Source organism: Chlorocebus sabaeus, chromosome 26 (assembly GCF_047675955.1).
Source record: "Chlorocebus sabaeus isolate Y175 chromosome 26, mChlSab1.0.hap1, whole genome shotgun sequence".
Lineage (NCBI taxonomy): Eukaryota > Metazoa > Chordata > Mammalia > Primates > Cercopithecidae > Chlorocebus > Chlorocebus sabaeus.
The window spans coordinates 9392756-9415301 of NC_132929.1; the positions used below are offsets into that span (position 1 = coordinate 9392756).

The 22546-nt window shown below is 41.0% G+C and overlaps 1 protein-coding gene across 4 annotated transcripts in view; it reads left to right on the top strand.

Annotated features, from left to right (window-relative positions):
* The window catches only part of RYR3 (ryanodine receptor 3), a 551601-nt gene that overhangs the window by 295082 nt on the left and 233973 nt on the right, over positions 1-22546 (top strand). For all 4 annotated transcript variants that reach the window (XM_073012013.1, XM_073012015.1, XM_073012014.1 and 1 more), the window contains exons 19-21: positions 6023-6215; positions 16834-17050; positions 21541-21645. In XM_073012013.1, coding sequence (XP_072868114.1) covers positions 6023-6215; positions 16834-17050; positions 21541-21645 — 515 coding nt within the window. The remainder of the gene's footprint in view (positions 1-6022; positions 6216-16833; positions 17051-21540; positions 21646-22546) is intronic.

Consider the following 22546-nt stretch of genomic DNA (forward strand, 5'->3'; position numbering starts at 1 on the left):
GAAATAAGCAAAAGAATTCACCATCCCAAGAGACGAGTAGTATGGAAGCGAATGAATGGAGTAAAATTGTGTTTCCTGATTTACTAAGACTCCTCACGATAATTTACCTCTACAGTCAGATTTGCACAAGGGGACTTCACTTGTCTCCCAGCTAAAATGAGTCCCAGGGTATGTGTTTATAAAACACAGCCCATTGTGACTCAGACCTTTCCAACGCCAGTGCCATGTGGACAAGATCCGAGGAGTAGCTGCAGAAGAGCAGCGCTTTTCTGTCTTTGGATTCCCTCTCATTCCGAATGGCTAAATATTTGTGCTTGGATTATAATGCCAAACTCTGCAGTGCCTGGACCTGTGCAAGTGCTGAGCATCGCTGTTTCCAGTTGCCTTGTTACTCATCAGAAGGGACTAAATTCTGCAGTAATACACCCTGAGGTTAACTGAAGATGTGCAGCATCTGATTAAGTGGCCTTTAAAAAAAATTCTTATTATTGGGTTTGGAATGGCCTTTCCGAGCTTCCTGGGCCCTTCAGGTGGGCCTGAGCCTCCAAACCAGGGGACGGTTTTTCTTCTTCAGACTGGAAGAGATAAGAACCAGGGCTCTTGCAGTGGATGGTCTCTAGAATTACTCAGAGTTCCTATTGTCATAAAAAGCACTTGAGGCTGCTCTTAGAAAAGCGCTTTGAAACAAGTTTCATTTTTCATTCCATAGTGTCACATTTCTGCTGGTTGTTCTAAAAGGGTCAAATACATTAAACATACTTTAAAATGTGCATATTTTTCAGTGCTAGCTTTCAATAAAGAGAGTAGGTTTAAAATCACTTTTTAGATTCAGCCCTCAATGCTGTAATTTCCCATATTGTTACATTTTTCTAGTATTATAAAAGGTATAATATTCCTATAGTGTCCCGGCAAACTTTTCTACTGTTAGCCTAATGATTAAGGTTCCTGGAGTTGAAAAAACACAAACAGTGATAGCATTTGCTGTGGGTTACAGCGTGTGAGGCACTCTTCTATAGTGCTATATAGACTAATTGATTTGAAACTCACAGCAGTCTCATGAGGTAGACATTATTCCTGTTTGACAGATTAGGTAACTTGAGTCCACCAAGGTAAGTTACTTGCCCAAAGTCACACAGTAAGTGACAGACTCAGAACTAGAGGCCAGGCAGTCTGGTTCCAGAAACCCCTTAACCGCTATGATAAACTGCCTCTTAAGTGGTACACAGGACATCATTTATTTGTTTCATTAAAGTCAAAAGGATAGTAATGGTACCTTACAAATAAGTCTCTTTACAGCATCCCTGTGGGTACCACTGTGCCCATTTTACAGATGGGGAAGTTGAGCCTCTAGTAAAATCATAGGTCCTGGTTCATGCAGCAGGTAAGGGCTTGGGATTTGAACTCAGTCCTCTGTGACTCCAAGGCACCTCCGACCTCCCTTTGCTGCCTCATTGCAGCTCAGTTGAAAGGATTTGCATCTTGTTTAAATGTGGAGTACAGGACCCTTCCTAAATGATTAGGAAGCCATGAAAGCCCTCACAGGGGTGGAGATTACTTTCTCTGCATGTGAGGGGATTTATAAAACACAGTATGGAAAAGCAATGCCACGATTCCATCATTTTCCAATTTCAGACTCTTCGTAGTACTCACATTTTAAAGTGAGGTATACTTCATCAGATAACCTTTTACAGTGTGAATATTATATGAAATGGGCTCTCTAATCCAAAAAGTCTTCCCATTACATTGCTGTAAGCACTTGCTAAGTATATACTTCATATCCAGTGATTATCAAGTTACCCTTTCATTTCTAGATAATATTAGTCTCAACTCTGTTCCCTACTGTACAACCTTTAAAAATAGGCCCAGCCTATGAATTCAATTTGCTTATAACTTTTCTTAGCAAATGTTCCAAAGGAAACTTCTACTTTGAGCCCAGTCTATTAGAAGAAAAGGTGGGAAAAGACAGTGTCTTTTATCACGAGGGCATAATTTCTCCTCCTGGTGGTTATTTTCAATGGAAAGAACAAGCCAGACAGGAGAAATTCTCCCAGCCGTATTTCCTCTGGAGGGTATATGGCAGCTCTGGCTAAATAAAGTTCAGAGCTCAGCTCCTGTTGATATCAAAGCCCTGCTGCAGCTGAAGAGCATCACCCACAAAAGCTGCTCTTTGTCTTTAGTGGCCGAGCCTCAGGCCAGTGTAGAAACCAACAGTGAACCCTCAGAGGATGCGCGAGAGGACACCAGAGTCACGAATCAACATTTGGCAGTTTTGTCCCAGTTTGTATGATTCTTAGAACATTAAAGAACCTTGGAATTTGTATTTTTATCCAGCAAGGATCTGAATACTTTTAAAGACAATTGTCCAGTGTAGCATTGCAATTATTTCCTGGTCTTCCTCAGTTCACAAATATTCGTTAGAATTTGTTCAAGTAGGCTGGGTGCAGTGACTCAAACCCATCATCCCAGTACTTTGGTAGGCCGAGGTGGGAGGATCACTTGAGGCCAGGAGTTCAAGACCAGCCTAGCCAACATGGTGAAATCCTCTCTCTACTGAAAATACAAAAATTATCTGGGCAGTGGCATGAGCCTGTAGTCCCAGCTACTTGAGGGGCTGCAGTGAAAGGATCACTTGAACCCAGGAGGCAGAGGTTGCAGTGAGGCGAGATCTTGCTGTTGTACTCCAGCCTCGGTGACAGAGTGAAACGCTGTCTCAAAAAATAAATAAATAAAAAAAAAAGTATTTGTTCAAGTAACTATAGTGATATTTTCCAGAAGTTAAACTAAAAAAAAAAGAAAATTATGCAGGCAAGATTGTTTTTAATGGTAAGATAAATCTTAAAGGTGAGACAATTACTGCAAGCTTTGCTGAATTTTAATATCATAGGTTTTTTTCATAACAGACTTGAATAGGAGGAAGAAGAGATCCTGGGAGCTGGCTATCTAAACTCCATACAATGAGCTAAGGGTACTCAGTGTCCTCAAATGGAGAAATTTGAAAGAGTCAAACCTACACTCTTCAACCTGGGCTCAGTTTTGTTTTGTTTTTAAATAATTTTACCTGTAGGCGCTACGATGAGGAACTTGTTCCTCTTTCTCAGTGGTGAAGCCAGGTATTAAAGTTATAAAACAGAGTCTAAGGCCACCCCAGACTGTTTGCCGATACGCACTGAGTACATTGTGTGGAGCAGCACTCTTGCTGTGCAGGTGGTCCAAGCTCAGTGTTCCTGTCCGGCTTTATTGCCTCGTCCTATCTCCCTCATTCAGCCTTCATTAACCCTCACCTTCCAGCCTTACCAAACTCTAGCCATTCTGCAACTATGTTAGGCACTTCTCTTGCTCCTTCCTTTCTCATTTATCTAGGGAGCTTTTTATTCTCCAGGTATCAAGTTGTCCCATGCTCCCAGACAGATTCCCAGGCGTCTTCCTCTCCTTCTAGAAGGCAACACATACATACCGTCAATCCAATATTTATCATATTGTGTATTTTTTATTTAAATGTCCATTTCCCACCAGACTATGGGCTTCTTAAGAGCATGAATTAGGTCTTCTGTCTTTGATCTCCAGTCCCAGGTGTAGTATCTGGCACAGAGGAGAGCCTTGTTACTGCTTGTGGAAGAGTGGGAGGGAATGCAATATGGCTTTGACAATTACCCAAAATAATTAGAGGGATCTACCTCATCTTTTTATTAATTAAAAAGAGCACAGTGATTTCACCATTTAAAAAATCACCACTTAGTTTAGAATCTATTACAGATTGAGTATCCCTTATTTGAAATTCTTAGGACCAAAAATGTTTCAGGTTTTAGAATTTTTTGGGTTTGGGAATATTTGCATATGCATAATAAGAGACCTTGGGGGTGGGACTCAACTCTAAACACAAAATTCCTTTATGTTTCATACATACCCGTAAAGCCTGAAGGTAATTTTATACAAAATTTTTAATAATTTTGTGCATGAAACAGAATTTTGACTTTTTTGACTGTGACCCATCACGTGAGATTGAGTATGAAGTTTTCCACTTGTGGCATCATGTCAGTGCTCAAAATGTTTCGGATTCTAGAGCATTTCAGATTTTGGATAAAAAGTGGATACCCCAGTGTGAATAAAAAGTATGTGTGTGGGGCCAGGCATGGTGGCTCACACCTGTATCCTAGCACTTTGGGAGGCCGAGGCAGGCGGATCATGAAGTCAGGAGATCGAGAGCATCCTGGCTAACACAGTGAAACCCCATCTCTACTAAAAATACAAAAAATTAGCCGGGTGTGGTGGCGGGTGCCTGTAGTCCCAGCTACTCAGGAAGCTGAGGCAGGAGAATGGCGTGAACCCGGGAGGCGGAGCTTGCAGTGAAGCCGACATGGTGCCACTGCACTCCAGCCTGGGCGACAGAGTGAGACTCTCTCTCAAAAAAAAAAAAGTGTGTATATGTATAACACCATAAAATACATATTACTCTCTCAAAATAGAGTGTGTGTGTACATTTGTATTTGGAAGTGTTTTTATGGAGTTATATTTTTTCTTTTGTGTTTATTTGAGACAGAGTCTCATTCTATCGCTCAGGCTGGAGCACAGTGGCATGATCTTAGCTCACCTCAGCCTCCATTTACTGTGTTCAAGCTATCTTTCCACCTCAGCCCCCTAAGTAGCTAGGACTACAGGTGCATGTCACCATGCCCAGCTAATTTTTGTATTTTTAGTGGAGACAGAGTTTCACTGTGTTGACCAGGCTGTTCTCAAACTCCTGAGCTCAAGCGATCTACCTGCCTTGGCCCCCCAAAGTGCTGTGATTATAAGCATGAGCACCCAGCCTTTTTGTATACTTTCCTGTATAAGTGGTGACCATTTATAATGAATACATGTTACTTCTGTAATCAAGAAACAAGGTATCTTTTTATCTTTTGCTGGAAACCCTATTTTAAAACCTAACTTCCCTTTTGTTGCTCTCTTTCTAATAGAAATGTAAACCCAATAGGGGAGGGGTGGGTGGTTATAATTATTAATATTTACTTTTAGAATTTCCAGAATAAGACGATATGAGATAGGAAAGCAGAGAGGTGATTTTCCTCACTCCTTTAAGTCAGGAAATGATAAATCATCTTATGAAAGAGATGTGAAGAAAGGTTTTTTAATCAATTCAGAATATAACTGGCAATGTGTTTCCCCACTTACCTGAAATAATAAAGTTCTTTAAAACAAATAAGCAAACTATATAACATAGTTTTTTTTATTTGTTTTTTGAGATGGAGTTTTGCTCTTGTTACCCAGGCTGGAGTGCAATGGCATGGTCTCGGCTCTCCACAACCTCCACCTCCCGGTTTCAAGCGATTCTCCTGCCTTAGCCTGTAGCTGGGATTACAGGCATGCACCACCACACCCGGCTGCTTTTGTATTTTCAGTAGAGTTGGGGTTTCTCCATGTTGGTCAGGCTGGTCTCAAACTCCTGACCTCAGGTGATTCACCTGCCTCAGCCTCCCAAAGTACTGGGATTACAGGCATGAGCCACTGCGCCCAGCCTATGCAGCATAGTTTAATGGCTAATAGCCTTGCCATTCTTCTCTCTGATGGCTTCTCTATTCAACACTAGAGCAGCCTAATCTTTTTGAGGAAGTAGAAGACAGAAAGGTCTTTCGGCACTTAAAACTAAACACACACACCCCCCAGCCACCTCTGAAGCGCTACACCAGCAAAAGCATTCTGTCTGCTACTTGGGACACCAGGCCACAGTCTGAACACACATTGAACAGGTTAAGTTTTTGTTCTTTCTCATTCTTAGCACCTTGAGCATTTCCCCTGAGACTCATCTCAAATCGGGCATGGAGTCTGCCCACTCGCCAGCTTAGGAATTCATTTCTCATTGCTCATCTCACACAGGAAAAGCAAAGTTGCATTTCAAATGCAGTAGTACCTCCGGACCTCTTGGGTACCCATCACACCTCCCCATCTCCCCCGGGGGCCTCTGCACCTTTCTCAGCCTCGCAGGTGCCTCCAGAGTTCCACAGCCTTCTTCCTGTTCTTTCCTCACCAGGCCGGATACCCAGAGCTGTGGCTTCCATCAACCAGCACCTCCTGAGATCAGATGATGTGGTAAGCTGCTGCCTGGACCTCGGGGTGCCCAGCATTTCATTCCGCATCAATGGACAGCCTGTGCAGGGGATGTTTGAGAACTTCAACACAGACGGGCTCTTCTTCCCTGTGATGAGCTTTTCAGCAGGTGTCAAGTAAGTGATGGTTGTGATTTCACGGAGAGTAGCAGTTACCCCACCTCTCCACCACCACTCTGAGCTGCGAAGCCAGCAGTCTCCTTCAGCGCTTCAGTCCTGTGAACTAAGTTCCCCAGGACAGTGATGGTGCTAGGGCGAGAGCCAACCAGAGTCGTTTGCTCCATCTCTAGTGGTAAAACCTCCCCCAGGGGTTGTATTATGTACTCAGATAAACAGTAAGATTAATAGGATAAATCCTATAGAGAAAATTAATAATTATAAAAGTATTACATGCTCATTATAAGAAAAACTTCAAAGACATAGTTATGAACAATACAGTAAAAATCACCTATGATTCCAGTGGTTAGCTATAATCTCTTATTAGTACTTTGGCATATTTTTCAAGTCTTTTGTTCTACAAATATACATCTATTTTTTAATTAGTATCACACCAAATATGAAGTTTATGTCTTATCTCTTTTTTTTTTTTTTTTTTTTTTGAGACGGAGTCTTGCTCTGTAGCCCGGGCTGGACTGCAGTGGCCGGATCTCAGCTCACTGCAAGCTCTGCCTCCCGGGTTTACGCCATTCTCCTGCCTCAGCCTCCGGAGTAGCTGGGACTACAGGCGCCCGCCACCTCGCCCGGCTAGTTTTTTGTATTTTTAGTAGAGATGGGGTTTCACCGTGTTAGCCAGGATGGTCTCGATCTCCTGACCTCGTGATCCGCCCGTCTCGGCCTCCCAAAGTGCTGGGATTACAGGCTTGAGCCACCGCGCCCGGCCTATGTCTTATCTCTTATTCAACAATAAATAATGAGCCTTTTCCTGAGTCATTGAGTATTCTCAAAATGATTTCATGGCCATATAATAGCCCTTTATTTGACTGTTTCATAAGGCAGCCATTACTCTGCTGTTACAAGTCTATGCCAATTTCATTTTTATTGTTGTAAATAAAATTCTTATGAATATCCTGAAGTATAACTCTTTATATGTTTCTGTTTGGTTCCTCCTTGAAATTGGTCAAAATGCATGTACCTTTTAAATTCTAAATTTATAATTATGTGGCCAAATTGATTTTGAGAAAGATTCTGTGAACAGTTCAGAATTCCTTATCAACAACTTTAGAATCTAAAAAGCTCTGAAAACCATACATTTGTTCCTAACTCATTTTGTAGTAAAATCTAACCTGAACTCATTTTGTGGCAGAACTGTCATCAGCAGAAATGAGGCTGTTTTCAGTCTTTCCTTTATTCTACTTCTTGTGAATATTTGTATGTTCAACTGCACAAATATTAATGTGTCTGATTATGATGTACTGCCCCTCGCCTGGCTGCAGTTTCTGCTTAATGTACATAACAGGTAACTTCTTAAAAAATTCTAAAGAATTCCAAAGTCTGAAGCACCTCTCTCATGATTTCAGATAAAGGACTTGGGCTTGGGGTATCATTTAAAGCAACATATGGGAATGTCCAACTGATTGGATCCTTATTAATTTTTACTGTTACTGGTTATTTCAAACCTTTGCTGATTTGGAAAAATTGTACCTTAGAGGATTAATTTTTGATTTTTTATTACTAATGTGGCGAAACATTTTTTATGCTTATTTTTATGTACTTTTTCCAACACAGTATTTTTGCTAATTTTGTGTTCTCAGCCTTTCTGATGCTCATTTTTTTGGTAGACATCTTACATATTTTGTATATACTGACTTCATATAGTATATGTAATATATTTACATAGTTACATATATGTCATATATTTACATATTACTTTATATAGTATATGTAATATATTACATATTTACACATACTTATGTGTAATAATTTATATTTATTAAGGATGGTAAACTGTTTCTTATTGGTTTCAAATATTTCTCCCAGTTTCTGATTTATACTTTAAAACTTGGATTTTTTCCTATTGTTTTTTGTTTTTCTATTTCACAAAAGAAACTGTAAGTCAAAGAAAATACCAGGAACCCATAATAGTACCACCCAGAGATAATCATATTAGCTTTTTATATACACAGTTAAATATTGTTCATTTAATTGGGCTTGTGCTATGCATGCTGCTTTCCTATATACTATTGCTATTTCTCTGCCTCTTTCCTTGTACCTACCAGTTGGATGCTATTTTTAATTATTTTAACCACGTTATACATTTTAATGTCTGTAAGGCAAAACCGCACAATAACCCTTCTTTCCTAAACTTTTCCCAGCCATTCTTCATCCATGTATTTTAAAGAGATCACAATCAATTGAGCAGGAGACTGGAGTCAACATAGAATCATCCTAGTGTCCATGGAAGCCCTGGACAAGGGTCATGGCAGGAGGAGAGTGTGGGAAGCAGGAACTGAGATCTGGGATCACAAAGAAACCGTTTCAGGGATCCAGGTCCAAGTGAGGGGATTTTCGGGGTGAAACCACTCTAGTAGGCCTCAGCACCTCATGTGGATTGGTAAACCAAGACATGTTCATACGTTTTCCAAAGGAGGATTTTGGTTCTGTTTCAATTATACAAACTATTTAGAAGTAAAGAATTGTCCTTTGCGAATGGTACTCACCCTCTGGAATTTGAGATGGATGTGTGTGTATGTTTGTATATATACACAAGCATATTTACAAACATATTCATATAAATGGATGTAATATACTAAAGTTACATATTGGCATTGTCTGAGGTTCTTGTAACAAATGGAGAACCAGTAGAATTAAGCTTTACTGAGGCTGAAAATCTTCTCGTCACATATTCAAGCCAGGGAATCCTACACTATCTGCGGACACTGTATTCTAAGAGTTGAAAGTTCTTCTGTGCTGAGGATATTTCATCTCAATTCTTTCTTTTTAAATATGTGAGGATACCACAGAGAGCTATTATCTTTGGTAGCCGTAAGAAGTGTGTGGAAAACGGGGAGTGTTGTTGACGAGAGAGGCACTGTAAGCCCAGAAAGAAACTGGTTGGAGTAAAGGCCTTCTGGAAGAGGGAAAGGACCTTCTAGCCCTATTTTCCATCTTCCCCACTCCACTCCTTAGTGGAGAATGAGTACAAATATAAATACAATACAATAGTGTTGGGGTCTTCCACCCTTTGACTCAGGACCTTCCCTGAAGAACAAGGTTACTCTGAGCAGTCAGTTCCCAGGACTGCATTTGCCTATGTAGCTGGTGGCCTTGGTCACCCACCATTAATACTCCTCCCACTTTTACTTATTTTGCCCATGTCCCACTCATTGTTTTTTACCAATTTTCAAAGGGAGTATGTCTATTTCACAAGCATGTCATCTGAAAAAACTACTTAGGCAAATTTAGATCTATGAAGAAGGGATCTTCTCCAGTCTGCTGGCTAATGGACTTTTCCACGTTTTGTGTTTAGAGAACAGTATATCTGTTTTCAAATATTGCGTAATTATTCTTAATCATTACTTCATCCTTCCTGTCTCCCTCAGAACAATGAGATAGGATTTTTGTGTCTGTGATTTTGTAGATGGTAGTGGGGGAATTTTTTTGGAATCCTCTCTTGACAAGAACTGCAGTTAGCAGGTGAAAAAATAGTTGACTCAAAGGTATCCACATGTAGAAGACGTTTCTAGCATCTGGTGTCTAGGTCAGCAGATCACGCAGCCTTCTAAGTGCACAGATAAAAGAGAAGCAAAGTTGCAAGAGAAGAAAAATGAGATGACTAATCATTTAGGAGGCACATCTGCTGAGGAAATTTAAGAAACTAAAGGGTCCAGATGTGTTGACTTGAAGAACCAACAGCTTAGCTCTGAGAGCTTTTTGCTTGTAGCAACTGAACAGGTGGAAGGCTAAAAAGCAGTGCCAGTGGGATGTGCAGCGGGGCTTGAAGTCACTCAAGCCTCCGGTCTCTCAGGAAACTATCAGCTCTGACATATTCCTGGCTTCGGATCTCACAGAATGTTGTGATTTGAAGAGAGGTGGAATCACAGGGCCTGCATAGTTGGGAAATACATTTTACTGAAATGCCTCTAGCGCATCACATGATGACCTTGGTCAGGGTCGGTGCAGGACCTGTGCTGGGGGCTAGCCAGTTGCTCATAAATCAAAATAAACCAATTGACTATTCTACAACCCAGGTGTTATTCTTACGTCAACTGGTAAAGTATGATTTGGTGCTGAAACCCAGCGGTTCTTCTCTGTACTGCTTTAGTTCAGTTGAACAAAGAGCTAGAAAGAGAAACCACAATATGAATTCCAAGTTAATTAAAGTATCTTATTGAAAAGAAATGTGTTTTATAATGAAATTGAAAAGAAGTTATTGTTTCCACCAATACTGTAGAACACATGCCTGGTTTTATAGCATCTCTCCCAGCAAGATGCAAAGCGTTATGCCGGTCTAGAAAGAGATTCTTTTTCTGCCATCATACAAGTCTTCAGAGTTGTTTCTCGTATTTATTTTTAACTTCTGTATGGCTTCTAAATTAGATTTCTCTTTCACAGGCCTGTTTCCTCCTGTTTAATGGTCTTTACTGAGATCCTTGTCTTGAATTTTTTAAATAATTTTTATACTTACAAACAATGTTGTTAATAATACCTGATTAGGATGTCCCTGCCAGCTATCATCGAAGAGCAAAGCTACATGAAGAGCAAAAATCTTTTTCAATTAGATTTACCCACAGTGAAGTCAAAGTTAGCGTGAGTAATTACTGACAAAACCCACAAATCAATGTCATAGCCTCTTTTCTCTTCATGAGTATTCCTCTGTAGTTTTCTTCTCAATGTGGTTTGTTTATAGACAGTATTATTAGTGCAGTAGCCCCCAGTGTAACAACCCTATTCATTATAGAATAGAATTTAGGATGAGGTATATGTACCTTATAGCCCACCAAAAAGGTTGAATTACTTAGATGCCAGGAAGCTCTTACTAAAAGTTGATCTTATATCCACCCCACAAATGGCATGAATCAGACAGAGAGCATTATACAGAAAGCCATAGTATATAGTGAAATTTGGGTGCTAATTTTTTTTGCAGAAAATTAGTGAGTTAGTTATCATGGTAGAATATATTTTATGGCTATAGTTAAACTCCCCATAAATCTTTTTAATCATCTTACATAACTTTTTTGCCAGCTCTAATTTATAAAAATAACCATATCCAAAGATAGTATTTGTGGTTGCTGTTTGTTTTCTGTTGGTATTCTCCAGACTTGGCTAAAATTCAAGTAACCAACAGCTTAGCTATTTCCAGCTTGCTGTGGTCAATGCTGTGGAAATTATTGCTGAGATAAATATACTTCTGCAGAGAACATGATGGGCACTGGCTGGATTGCCCTGCGCTTTCATCAAACACTAGCCAGAAAGAAATATGAATGTGGGAATGTCCATAACTCAGATTGTTCTCCAGTCTTAGCGATATGGGCTAAAGATGCAATTATGAAGCGTGACTTACGAGTTGAATTCACGTCAGCAAAAGCTGGCTAATTCTTTCTCCTCTTAACCACAGCTTGTATCCTTTACTTCTGTGAAACACTATCGCAGCTCTCCGGGAGGAATTCAATAGCAGATAACAGTAATAAGACATCTAGTAAGACTAAAGAGATTTTACACGTTTGCTAGCAAGCTCTGAATAATAATACGATAGCCCAACGAAAGGAACGTTAGTCACCCCTTTGAGCACAGCACAGCTCTGTCATGATTTTTACTATTTTTTTAAATTACTGGGTCAATCTTTCAAATCTGGGAATTTGTAACAGGTAGTCCCCTCTCTCCTGCAAATTAACAAGCAAAAATGCACAAATCTCAAAGACGAAGTTGAAAATGCTGGCAGAGATTTTTCAATATAATTTGTCCTGTGTTTTCAAAATGAGTCAAGTAAATAAACATTTCCTCTACACATCCCAAAACTTCACTACTCCCAGGCAGCTCTTACTGAAGCTGTTGCTCATCTTTGAGGCGAAAGAATCTAAGGACAGAGTCGCTTACTGTAAACACTTTAAGACGGAAAAAATCTTTGAGAGCTGATGGAACATCTGAGTTATGGGAAGAACCCCAGAAAATGACACAAGAGCTGTGGTAGAAAGGATTCAATTGATTAATGAATTTGATTTTTAAAATCCATTAATGTAGAGAAAAATCTGAGGATAAAGAGAAACTAATTGTAATGAAATCAATTCTTTAATTCTCTTTTTTATTTTAAATTTAACATTTCGGGGATGCTGGGTGATCCCATGGCACTCAAGGAGTCAGGGAGGAAAACTTGTAGAGAGGGGAGATTCACACTCTGATTGGACATTTGTTGTTTATGAATGAGGCAAAGGATTTAAAAGGTAAACATTAAGTGCCAAGTAACCCATTTACTGAGAGAAGTGGACGAGGTAGATTTAACTTTATTGTGTCTTCTACCCCTGTAACTCCGTGCTCTGGACTTCTGGCCCTGGGTAAGTTCGTGGGTAGGTCCTGTAGCTTTTATTGCTACCTTTAGGAACAAGAACAATCTTGTCAGTTATTTGAAAGTTCTGTCTATTTGAATCTAAAATCAAAATTTGTGTCCAGTTTACAGCTTGAGCCCTCCCCCAGCTTGGGCCTGCAGTATGAGGCAGCTACTTCTCCACATTGGTCTGCCCCTCCCTGATTGGCCAGCTCTTATTGCAGACCCCTCTAGAGTTGAGCCGCAGGGAGAGAAGACTGGAGAAGAAGCGTGTCTGATGGAGTCAGTGCTATTGTCAGGTAGCATTGAGTCTTTGCATAGCAGTTGTACAGTTGCTGCCTCTTTTCTGGGACCCGTTTGTAGTTTTCTTAGCCTCAGGCTAGGAACTTCTGACCACAGTTCTTTTGACACAAGCCTTACTGCTTCTGTTGGCTGCTCCCTCTGGCTAACCCTAAACCTCCCTCCAGATCCCCTTTCCCACGTCCCCCAGCCCCTGGGTTTCTGACCTCTACTCAGACGTTTGCCTTTCTGGGAAGTCCCTTTTTAAGATGGCGGACAGTAGGCTCATTCATGGAGTCCTTAAACAGCCTTCTAGGGAGCACAGTCCTTGGCGTCACCCTGAGCGGAAGGGCAACTCTTTTCCATGCAGCCCTTTCTCACGCTGTCGACTCTGTCACCAGGAAAATGTGTCCCTCAGTAAACTCCAGAGGACACTTGTCAAGCTTCTACATGGGTTCTTGAAGCCCTGATCATTTGGCTTCCAAAAAGGGAGAAAACTTCTCCCTTTCTCCCTGAAAGTTCTCTCCAAAGGAATTCTTTCCTTTATCCGTCTAGAGGTGTGTGATAGGCTGTGGCTGTTAGAATTGGTTTCACAGGTTTGTTTTTGTTTTTTGTTTTTTTTTTGTATATCCTACATAGTTGACTCAGCACTTTACTTTAGAATGTGAAAATATTTAGCATCCTATGAATTATGGATTCATACATCTCACTTTGGGACCCGAACCAAAACTCTGAGACAGAGGGGAGCCCACTTTCATATACTCAGATAATTGAAGCGAGTTTCAGATACTTCGTTTCCTTCTTTGGTTGTTCCCTTCAAACCTAGGTTTTATCTCCCTAGTTATTACCTTTGATCTCATCAATCTGGATCTAGTAGGGCAAGTTATGAGGGGGACCTTCAATATTGGTGGCGGTTTGTTGGATCCCTTCTCACAGACTCTGGGCAGTTTGTTCACAGGCAGTGAGGGGAGGAGCCACAGGTGGTGGGTGTGCCTGGGACCATAGTCTGTTCAGTCTGCCTGCTGAGGGCACAGGGATTCTCATCTGCAGGACTTCTGAAGCAATCCAGGACCTTTTCTTCTACCCACTGAAGCACAGCACGATGATGTTTGAAGACCAAAGCTTCAGTATGCAGTAAACACTGATTCCTGCCTGTGTTAATTTATTTTACAGTTTATGTGGCCATTAGAGGATGTAAGATTCAGATTTATAACCAAATGATCAGTCTGCTTTTAATAACTGAATATAAAAACTAAGCATTGTTCTCATTAAATACTAGCTGAAACTCTACCTTTCTTGATTTGTTATCTTATCCAGCAGATTTTAAAACCTAAGATAAATTTTGAAACTCAACAATTAGCAAGAGAGCTCATGAATAATTAAATTCCTCTAGAAATTCTCATAAGAGACGATTTACTTGTTCTTGGAATCCATATGCTAGTGAGTAATGGAATACGCTTACTTGCTGTACAAGCTACTAGGCATTCAGCTCCTCGCAGGAAAGATGCTCAATGAGAAGAGAGAGGCAGAAAATTTCCCACACCAATTCTTTGCCCAGAAAGATCCAATTTTATCCCATGGTTTCCATACGTCAGTAACACAATCTGTTATGTTGCAATTGAATTGGGAAGTTCTCAACAAATAACGTTAAGATTTAGTCATTATTTCCTGAGGTTCACTAAATTAGTAATACTGCAGGCTAATGACTCAATTTTGTTTTAATTTCATTGTTCACATTGTTAATACACATAGATCGTGCCCTCTTACATAACACTTAATGTAGGAACATTCACAAGGGACAGTTGTGATTCTAACTCTATGTCATTATTATTGAGTACCTTAAAATAGGAAACTGGGAGGTTTTGTATGATTTCTATAATTAATTTTAAAACAGCATTTTATAAAATGCTTTTCAGATAAAGTGTTCTTCTTGGGAAGGAAGAAAACCTTAGCATCTCTTTACTTAAAAGAAGCTTTATTTTCCAGTTTCACAATTAGGTTTCCACCATCACAATTAGGCAGCCAACACTGAGAATATCTTGCAAGGCTGACCTAGCAAAACCTTCCAGTGAAAGGAAGTGAGGCCCATTGGAAAGTATCCTGTTGTGAAACTTTTGCCAAATCATAACTTTTCTCCATATACCTCATCCCCCTCCACTCATACACTCAGTCCATGAGCAATTCCGAACAAGCCTAATTCCAAAACAAAACTGGGCATGGCTGCTTGGATCACCTCGGTCCAACTCACCATTATCTCCCTGTGACTATTTCAGGAGCCTCCCCACTGGTCCCCAGATCTATCTGCATAGGGCAACTAGGAGAATCTTATATTTCCTTACATTAAAACCCATCAGCAGCTTTCCACTTGAAATAAAATCCTACCTCCTTGCCAGGGCTCACAGACCCTGCCTGATACAGCCCTACCACTCAGGCTCATGGTGTTCTCACCCACGCCACCCTCCTTCCTGTTATCTGATCCACCCAAGGTCTTCTCCACCTCAGAGCCTTTGCACTTGTTCCTCTGCCTGAAATGCTCCTCCTCCAGATCTTGAGCACACTGGTTTTTCCTTACCCCTCAGAGTTAGCTCACATGTCAGAGAGGCCTTCCTTGATGCCAATAGCCAACCCCTTACCTGAGTGAATTCACAGCTCCCTTTTTAAAACCCCATCAGATGTCTCCCAATCAGTAATTATGCCTATTTGTCTGCTAGAATACCTGCTTTGTGACACCAGGGATGCCGTATACCTTGTTCATTGCTGAATCCCAGTACAAAAGCAAGTGCTAATTGTATGGGCTCAGTAAAGATTTGTTAAATGGAGAAGGGGAGGGGAATGAATATTGTACGTAAACACTGCATATATATTGACTTTTTTCCAGTGTTCAATTACTGTTGAACCTCCAGAGTGCCATATCTTGCCATGTTTTAATTATGGAAAACTGGTTGTATTTCCTCATCAATTTAATGTGGTTGCAGTTGACTTGTGAAAGCTCTATTTCTGATTATAAACCTGGGATCATATGAAGTAACATTTTGAAATCGCTTACTTTTACCTTTTTCTTTTTGCGTGGGTAACTTTAGGGTCCAATCTAACCCTAACCTAACCCATGTATATGAGGCTGACTTTCAGCCAGAATGCTGAATTACAGTATTGAAAGACTTCTGCGTGGTGGTAATCAGAGCCTGCCTGCTGTTACCGTCAGACCTTTAGTGTCCTTCCCCACTTTGTTGGGAAGTGCCAGTGAGCACTGCAGGAGGTGGGCCAGGGTGTCAGGATTGGGTACTATCAGGGGGATGATACTAAGAAAGACACTGGCATCCCAGTGAGCAAATGCTTGATGCCCATCTGTCCCCACGCGGCCATGGCTGCCTCCTCACAGCCACCCCGATATGCCTGCTTCAGGGAAATGTGGCCTCCACAGTGTAACATTTTTAAGTAACCTTGCCAGCCATGAACCATTTGTGATTAATACTCTGATGTTACTTAGTCTTTCCCTTGAATATTAAAATAAGATTTTACTACTTTCTCCATATAGTTACATCATGCTTTCTTTAACCGATGTGTGGATAATTTCCCTCAAGACGAGTTGAAGTTATCATACTGTAATTTCGATACGATCTTTACAGAGAATAATCTCATCATTATCACTGTTATGCTTTTCAATACTGCAGTAATATCTATAGTAATTATTTACCTATTAGAGTACAGATAAATTGGGTTCTAAAAACCTAGTAGTTTATGTATATAAATGTTTAGGGACTTACCTGTGATAGGTCAGCTGAGGATCATGCCATGATGCTCACTTACCCCTCTGCTGTTTTGGTGCCTACTGGAGGATGTTTGCGGTGGTTAATCTGAAGTCATTCACTTCTCAACAAAATTATGTTGAGGGTGGGAGGCAGGGATTGATCTTTAATTTTCACTTATTTGGGCTGAATTTTTTTTAACCTCTGTCTTTCTGCTGTCTTCAAATGACAGAGTACGTTTCCTGATGGGTGGACGTCATGGAGAGTTTAAGTTCCTGCCTCCCTCTGGCTATGCCCCTTGCTATGAAGCCTTACTTCCAAAAGAAAAGATGAGATTGGAACCTGTCAAAGAATATAAACGTGATGCTGATGGCGTTAGAGATCTCTTGGGTACCACCCAGTTCCTCTCCCAAGCCTCTTTCATCCCATGCCCCATAGACACCAGTCAGGTAGGTTCAAATTGCTGGCAAAAGACAGCGGATACAGATGAAGCCATAGAGTTAAATACTTCTTTCTTTCTTGTCTTTGAACCTTACTTAATATATATGTTTCATAATTGTTGTGTAATGTGAACAACTATTACTCTCCACATTTTCACCATGTGCGTCGATTGGGTCTTTAAGGATTTCTCAGTCAGTGAACATGTTGAACACCTGCTATGTGTGTTATATTCTGTGAAGGATAGACAGAAATATTGATGCATTCTCTGGGAATTCTCAACCAAGTTAAAGATGTAAGAAGCAAATGTATGATTTTTTTAAAAGGCCAAATGTAATAAATGCAAAATGAACAGTATGCACCAGTAAATGCTAGAGAAATCCTTTAGGCTAGAATGTTTCTAGAAGTCTATGTGGTAAGGGTGGAATTCAGTTAGAGCCTTTAATAAGCTGAAATGGGGGAGGGTCTCCAGGGGTGATATAAAAGAAATGGGAAAAAAAGAAAAGAAAAGGGCCTGGAAGTAAAAACACAAAGTAGAAGTATAGACAGGTGGCAATGCATGTTCTCATATGGCTGAGCCCTTGGAAGAGGGAGGAGCATGTAGGAGAAGAGTTGGAAAATAAAAGGGAGAGAAACAGGGAATGGCATGGAGGGCTTTGAAAGTGCTGATAAATGGATATTTTCTTTCCTTTCCAGGGTCTGTATTTTGAGAGAGACACATCACGTGGTATTACAAGGGGCATGCGAGAGCTTTTAGCATTTTATATACAGCAGGGCTATTTGAATCACTATTCTAGATGTTATAGAAAATAAATGAAAAGAGACCATGCCTCTCAGGCACTTGGGGTTAATAATTTGCACAATATAGCTCTTTTAGCCTACAGGCTTTCACTAGCATGCATTTTCCCCATAATATTCATATGACCCTATTGTATTCATCTATGTGTATGTGTTCATGAGTTTGCTTCTTACCTCCTGTGGCTAATGACTATGTATTACTCTATTTTCATACTGCTATGAAGAACTACCTGAGACTGGGTAATTTATAAAGAAAAGAGGTTTAGTTGACTCACAGTTCTGCATGGCTGAGGAGGCCTCAGGAAACTTACAGTCATGGCAGAAGGTGAAGGAGAAGCAAGCACCTCTTCACAAGGCAGCAGGAGAGAGAGAGAGAGAGCGCGCGAAGGGGGAAGTGCCACACTTTTAAGCCATCAGATCTTATGAGAACTCTATTACGAGGACAGCAAGGGGGAAGGCTGCCCCTATGATCAGATCACTTCCCACCAGGCCCTTCCCCCAACACGTGGGAATCACAATTCGAGATGAGATTTGGATGGGGTCACAGAGCCAAGCTATATCACTTTCTATAGCATTTCAGTATTTCTCTGCCTGCTTCACAGAGTACCCTGATGGGGAATAAGAGTGTTGATAGGAAATTGAGAGGGGGTTGTGAGCTAGAGGTGATTCTAAGAATTAGATCATCTGGGTCCTGTGTATTCTAGATGTCAGGGAGGAAAAATTTTTCTTCTACCCTCCTAGGTTCTGTTTTTGGGGTCCTGTGAATCAAACTCATATGGACAGATTAGAGAGAAAAAAAACATTTTAATCACCTGGTATGGAGTTCACAAAGAAATGTGGCTCAGGGAGGAAGTCAGAATTTGGAGCTTATATACCATCTTAATAGGGAAAGGAGATGGGGAGAAGGGCACTTCTGGGAAAATAAATGTCTTTGGGGAAAGATAAATGATTCCTAAGGAGAACAGATAGGAGATACAATAGTTCTGTGACAGTGTCTGTTTAGGTGTGATGCTGACCTTTCTCTGGTGGTAGGTGGCAATTTCCCCTGGGAAAAAAATTGTTAAATTCTTTTGGGGGGGTTCTTTTTTTAGGCAGATAAGAGGAGTCCAGAAAAAGCCCCATCCTGTGTCATTTGTTTTTCAAAGTCTTCAGGTCAAAATAATCCTTATACCACTGTGGCATTTTCTGGACTCCTTCATAGACAAGAAGCTTGAAGGCCAAGGCCTGAAGGAGCTTCTCCATGGATACAGGGCTGCTGTTGCCCAAGCAGACAGAGCGTAGAAGCATGAGTGTGACTCCTGTCTGGGCTGCCTCTCCTGACTTAAGTAATCGGAAGCATGTGTGTTACTCAGACAGGGCTTTCTAGAAGATGCTGGCTTCAACAAGAGTTCAAAAGAATGAGGTAAAGTTTTGATCCGGGAGACTTGTTGAATGACTTTGACCAAAATGCTGATAGTGATACAGACAATAAGGTCCAGTCTAAGGGGGCCTCAGATGGAGATAGAGGAACTTGTTGGGAACTGTAGTAAAGGTCGCTCCTGCTATGCAAAGAGACTGGCGACATTTTGCCCCAGCCCTAGAGGTCTGTGGAACTTTGAATTTGAGAGAGATGATTTACGGTATCTGGGGGAAGAAATTTCTAAGCAGCGAAGCATTCAAGAGGAAGCAGAGCATAAAAGTTTGAAAATTTTGCAGGCTAATGATGCAATAGAAAAGAAAAACCCATTTTCTGGGGGAGAAATTCAAGCCCACTGCAGAAATTTGCATATATAACAAGGAGCTGAATGTTAATCACCAAGACAATAGAGAAAATGTCTCCAGGGCATGTCATTGACCTTTGCAGTAGCCCCTCCTGCAGGCCTGGAAGGAAAAAATGATTTTCTGGGCCAGGCCTAGGGCCCCCTTGCTTTGTGCAGCCCAGGAATTTGGTGCCCTGTGACCCAGCCACTTCACTCCAGCTATGGCTAAAAGGGGCCAAGGTACAGCTCAGGCCATGGCTTCAGATGGTGCAAACCCCAGGCCTTGGTAGCTTCCACATGGTGTTGAGCCTGTGAGTGCACAGAAGTCAAGAATTGAAGTTTGGGAACCTCTGCCTAGATTTCAGAGGATGTATGGAAACACCTGGATGTCCAAGCAGAAGTTTGCTGCAGGGGTGGGGTCTGCAAACCCCAGGTGGAGAACTTCTACTAGAGTGGTGTGGAAAGGAAATGTGGGGTTGGAGCCCCCACACAGAGTCCCCACTGGGACACTGCCTAGTGGAGCTGCGAGAAGAGGGCCACTATCCTTCAGATTCTAGAATAATAGATCCACCAACAACTTGCACTGTGCACCTGGAAAAGCCACAGACACTCAAGCATGCAGGTCCTCCTGAAATGTCAGCTCCAGCTGACAGATGCCAGGCAAAAGTATGGGTCCAGTGCTAGTCATCTTCTAAGTTGTCAAAAGAAACTAGAAATCTAGAATTTTATATGAAATCTCCCATTTCCTAGGGATTGTCAACCAATAAACATGAAAATAATAATAAAAATAATCTGAGAGGAATAAAAACCTTAGGCTCCCAGTTTGTGACCTCTGTGGAGAGATAGGAGCGAAACATCAGGAAAATACAGAGGAACTCTCCCTTTAGGTAATCAGGGGAAACTTCTCAAAGGTGGCAACATTTGAACTAAATGTGGGAGGATAAACGTTGAAGGTATTTGCCAGGTGCCAAGGAAGGGTGTGTGGGGGTTGTGTGTGTGTGATGTGTACAGTGGGGAGTATTAACAAAGGTTAAGGTTGCATATGCAAGGACACAGAACTGTGAAACAGTGTGGTCTTTTGGGAGAATTTCAAGAAGTTTGAAAAGGATGTGTTTATAGAGACTGATGAGAACTGAAGAACAAACAGCACTGTGTATGTGGTTAATACATCTAGTCTTAGTGTCAAGGAACACTTGGGTGACACTAGAGAGTGTTTTGACATGATTTTTTTGTTGTAGACTTGTCCCACTGGCTGCAGTGTAGAGGATAGATCAGTGGGGAGCTGGGGAGGCCAATTATAAGGCTCTTGGAATGGTCTACAGAGAAAATAATGAGGTTGAGTAATGGAAAGAAGGAGATTCCTCAGAAGGACACTTAGGAAATGAACATGGTAGGTTTCGTGACTGATTAGATGGGGGGAGTAATGCCAAGGGAAAGATAATGGGATCACTTCCAGGCTTAAAGAGGTTGTGGGGCCATGCAACAAAAAGAAAATAAAAACAGGAGGAGAAAGAAGATTTGGAAGGAAAAATGCCAAATTCAGCTTTGAGTAATATATTGAGCTCACTTTAATAGAAGAATCCTGTAGGCAGCTGGAACCACGAATCTAAACTTGAGACCATGGTTAGAAATGGCCTGACTTGGGAGTGATCATCTACTGGGCGAGAGAGCATGGAGAGAGGAAATAAGGTGAGGCAAGCATTCACATGTGAAGAACATACAACCTATATACCTACAGTAAAGACAATGGTCAGAGAGGCAGCAAGGAGCAGAGAGGAAGCCAAGAAAGGAAGAGGGAGGAGGGCTGGGAGCATGTGGGTCAAGCAGAGTGAGGTCAGATACTGCAGCTCCTCCTGGGTGATGTGCCATTCAAGTGGGGTGCCTGACTCCTGTAGATTGTATGATGGGTTTCAATACAATTGATTCTTATAGTTCTGGCTTTTCACTTGCTCCTTTTCCTTTAGGTTGTTTTGCCACCTCACCTAGAAAAGATCCGAGACAGACTAGCTGAAAACATCCATGAGCTTTGGGGAATGAATAAAATAGAGCTTGGCTGGACTTTCGGCAAGGTATGTGTCTCAGTGGCCAGGCTGGGGTGGAGGATGGGATTGCCTTGTTATCTGGAACCGTTCTTCCTGCTGAATGCCTAGTTTTCATTGCATTCACTAGTCAGGAACACTGAGGAGACCAGATCTTCACAGTCAGAACCAGAAGTCTGTCCCCTTTCTTACTCCCAAATACTGGTTTATTTTATTTGGGATATATCGTTGTTTCTCAGCACCTGCTTCAGAATACTTACATCTCTCCTTCAGAAAAAGAATTGTCATCTCTGTGTGGATAGTGAAAAGTGGCTGATTCATTGTTTTGAATCAGAACTTGTTTAATATGGTTTTCAGATGTATCACTAAGATTAATGGACACTCAGAGGAGGATAGGGAATCTTTCACTAGAAATCATTTTTCAGAGAGAATGTAAATTGACTGTGTTTCATGATTTGTGTAAGGTCATGTCTGAAGGCAGAAGGACAGGTGAGTTCTGAAGCTTCCTATTACCCCAACACTCTCAGATGACACACATTCTAGCTTAGTTACTGACAAAGTCTCTGCACTCCCACACTTATGTATTTATATAGCTACCATAAAATATTCTCACCACATGAGGATGGCTTCATGATTGAACTCCTAATATCTAGCTCAGGGTCTGTCATGTAGTACAGGCATTCAACAAATGTTTGTTGAGTGAATGAATTACTTAATGTCTAGAAAAGTACTATCTAATACAAAGCCATGAGTCACATGTGGCTACCGAGTATTTGGAAGTGTGACTAGTTTGGATTGACATGTACTAAAAGTATAAAATAGTCACCAGATTTTGAAGATTAGTGTGGGGGGAAAAGTAAAATATCTCATAAACAATTTCTTCTATTGATTACTTGTTAAAGTGATTATTTTGCATTTATTAGGTTAAATA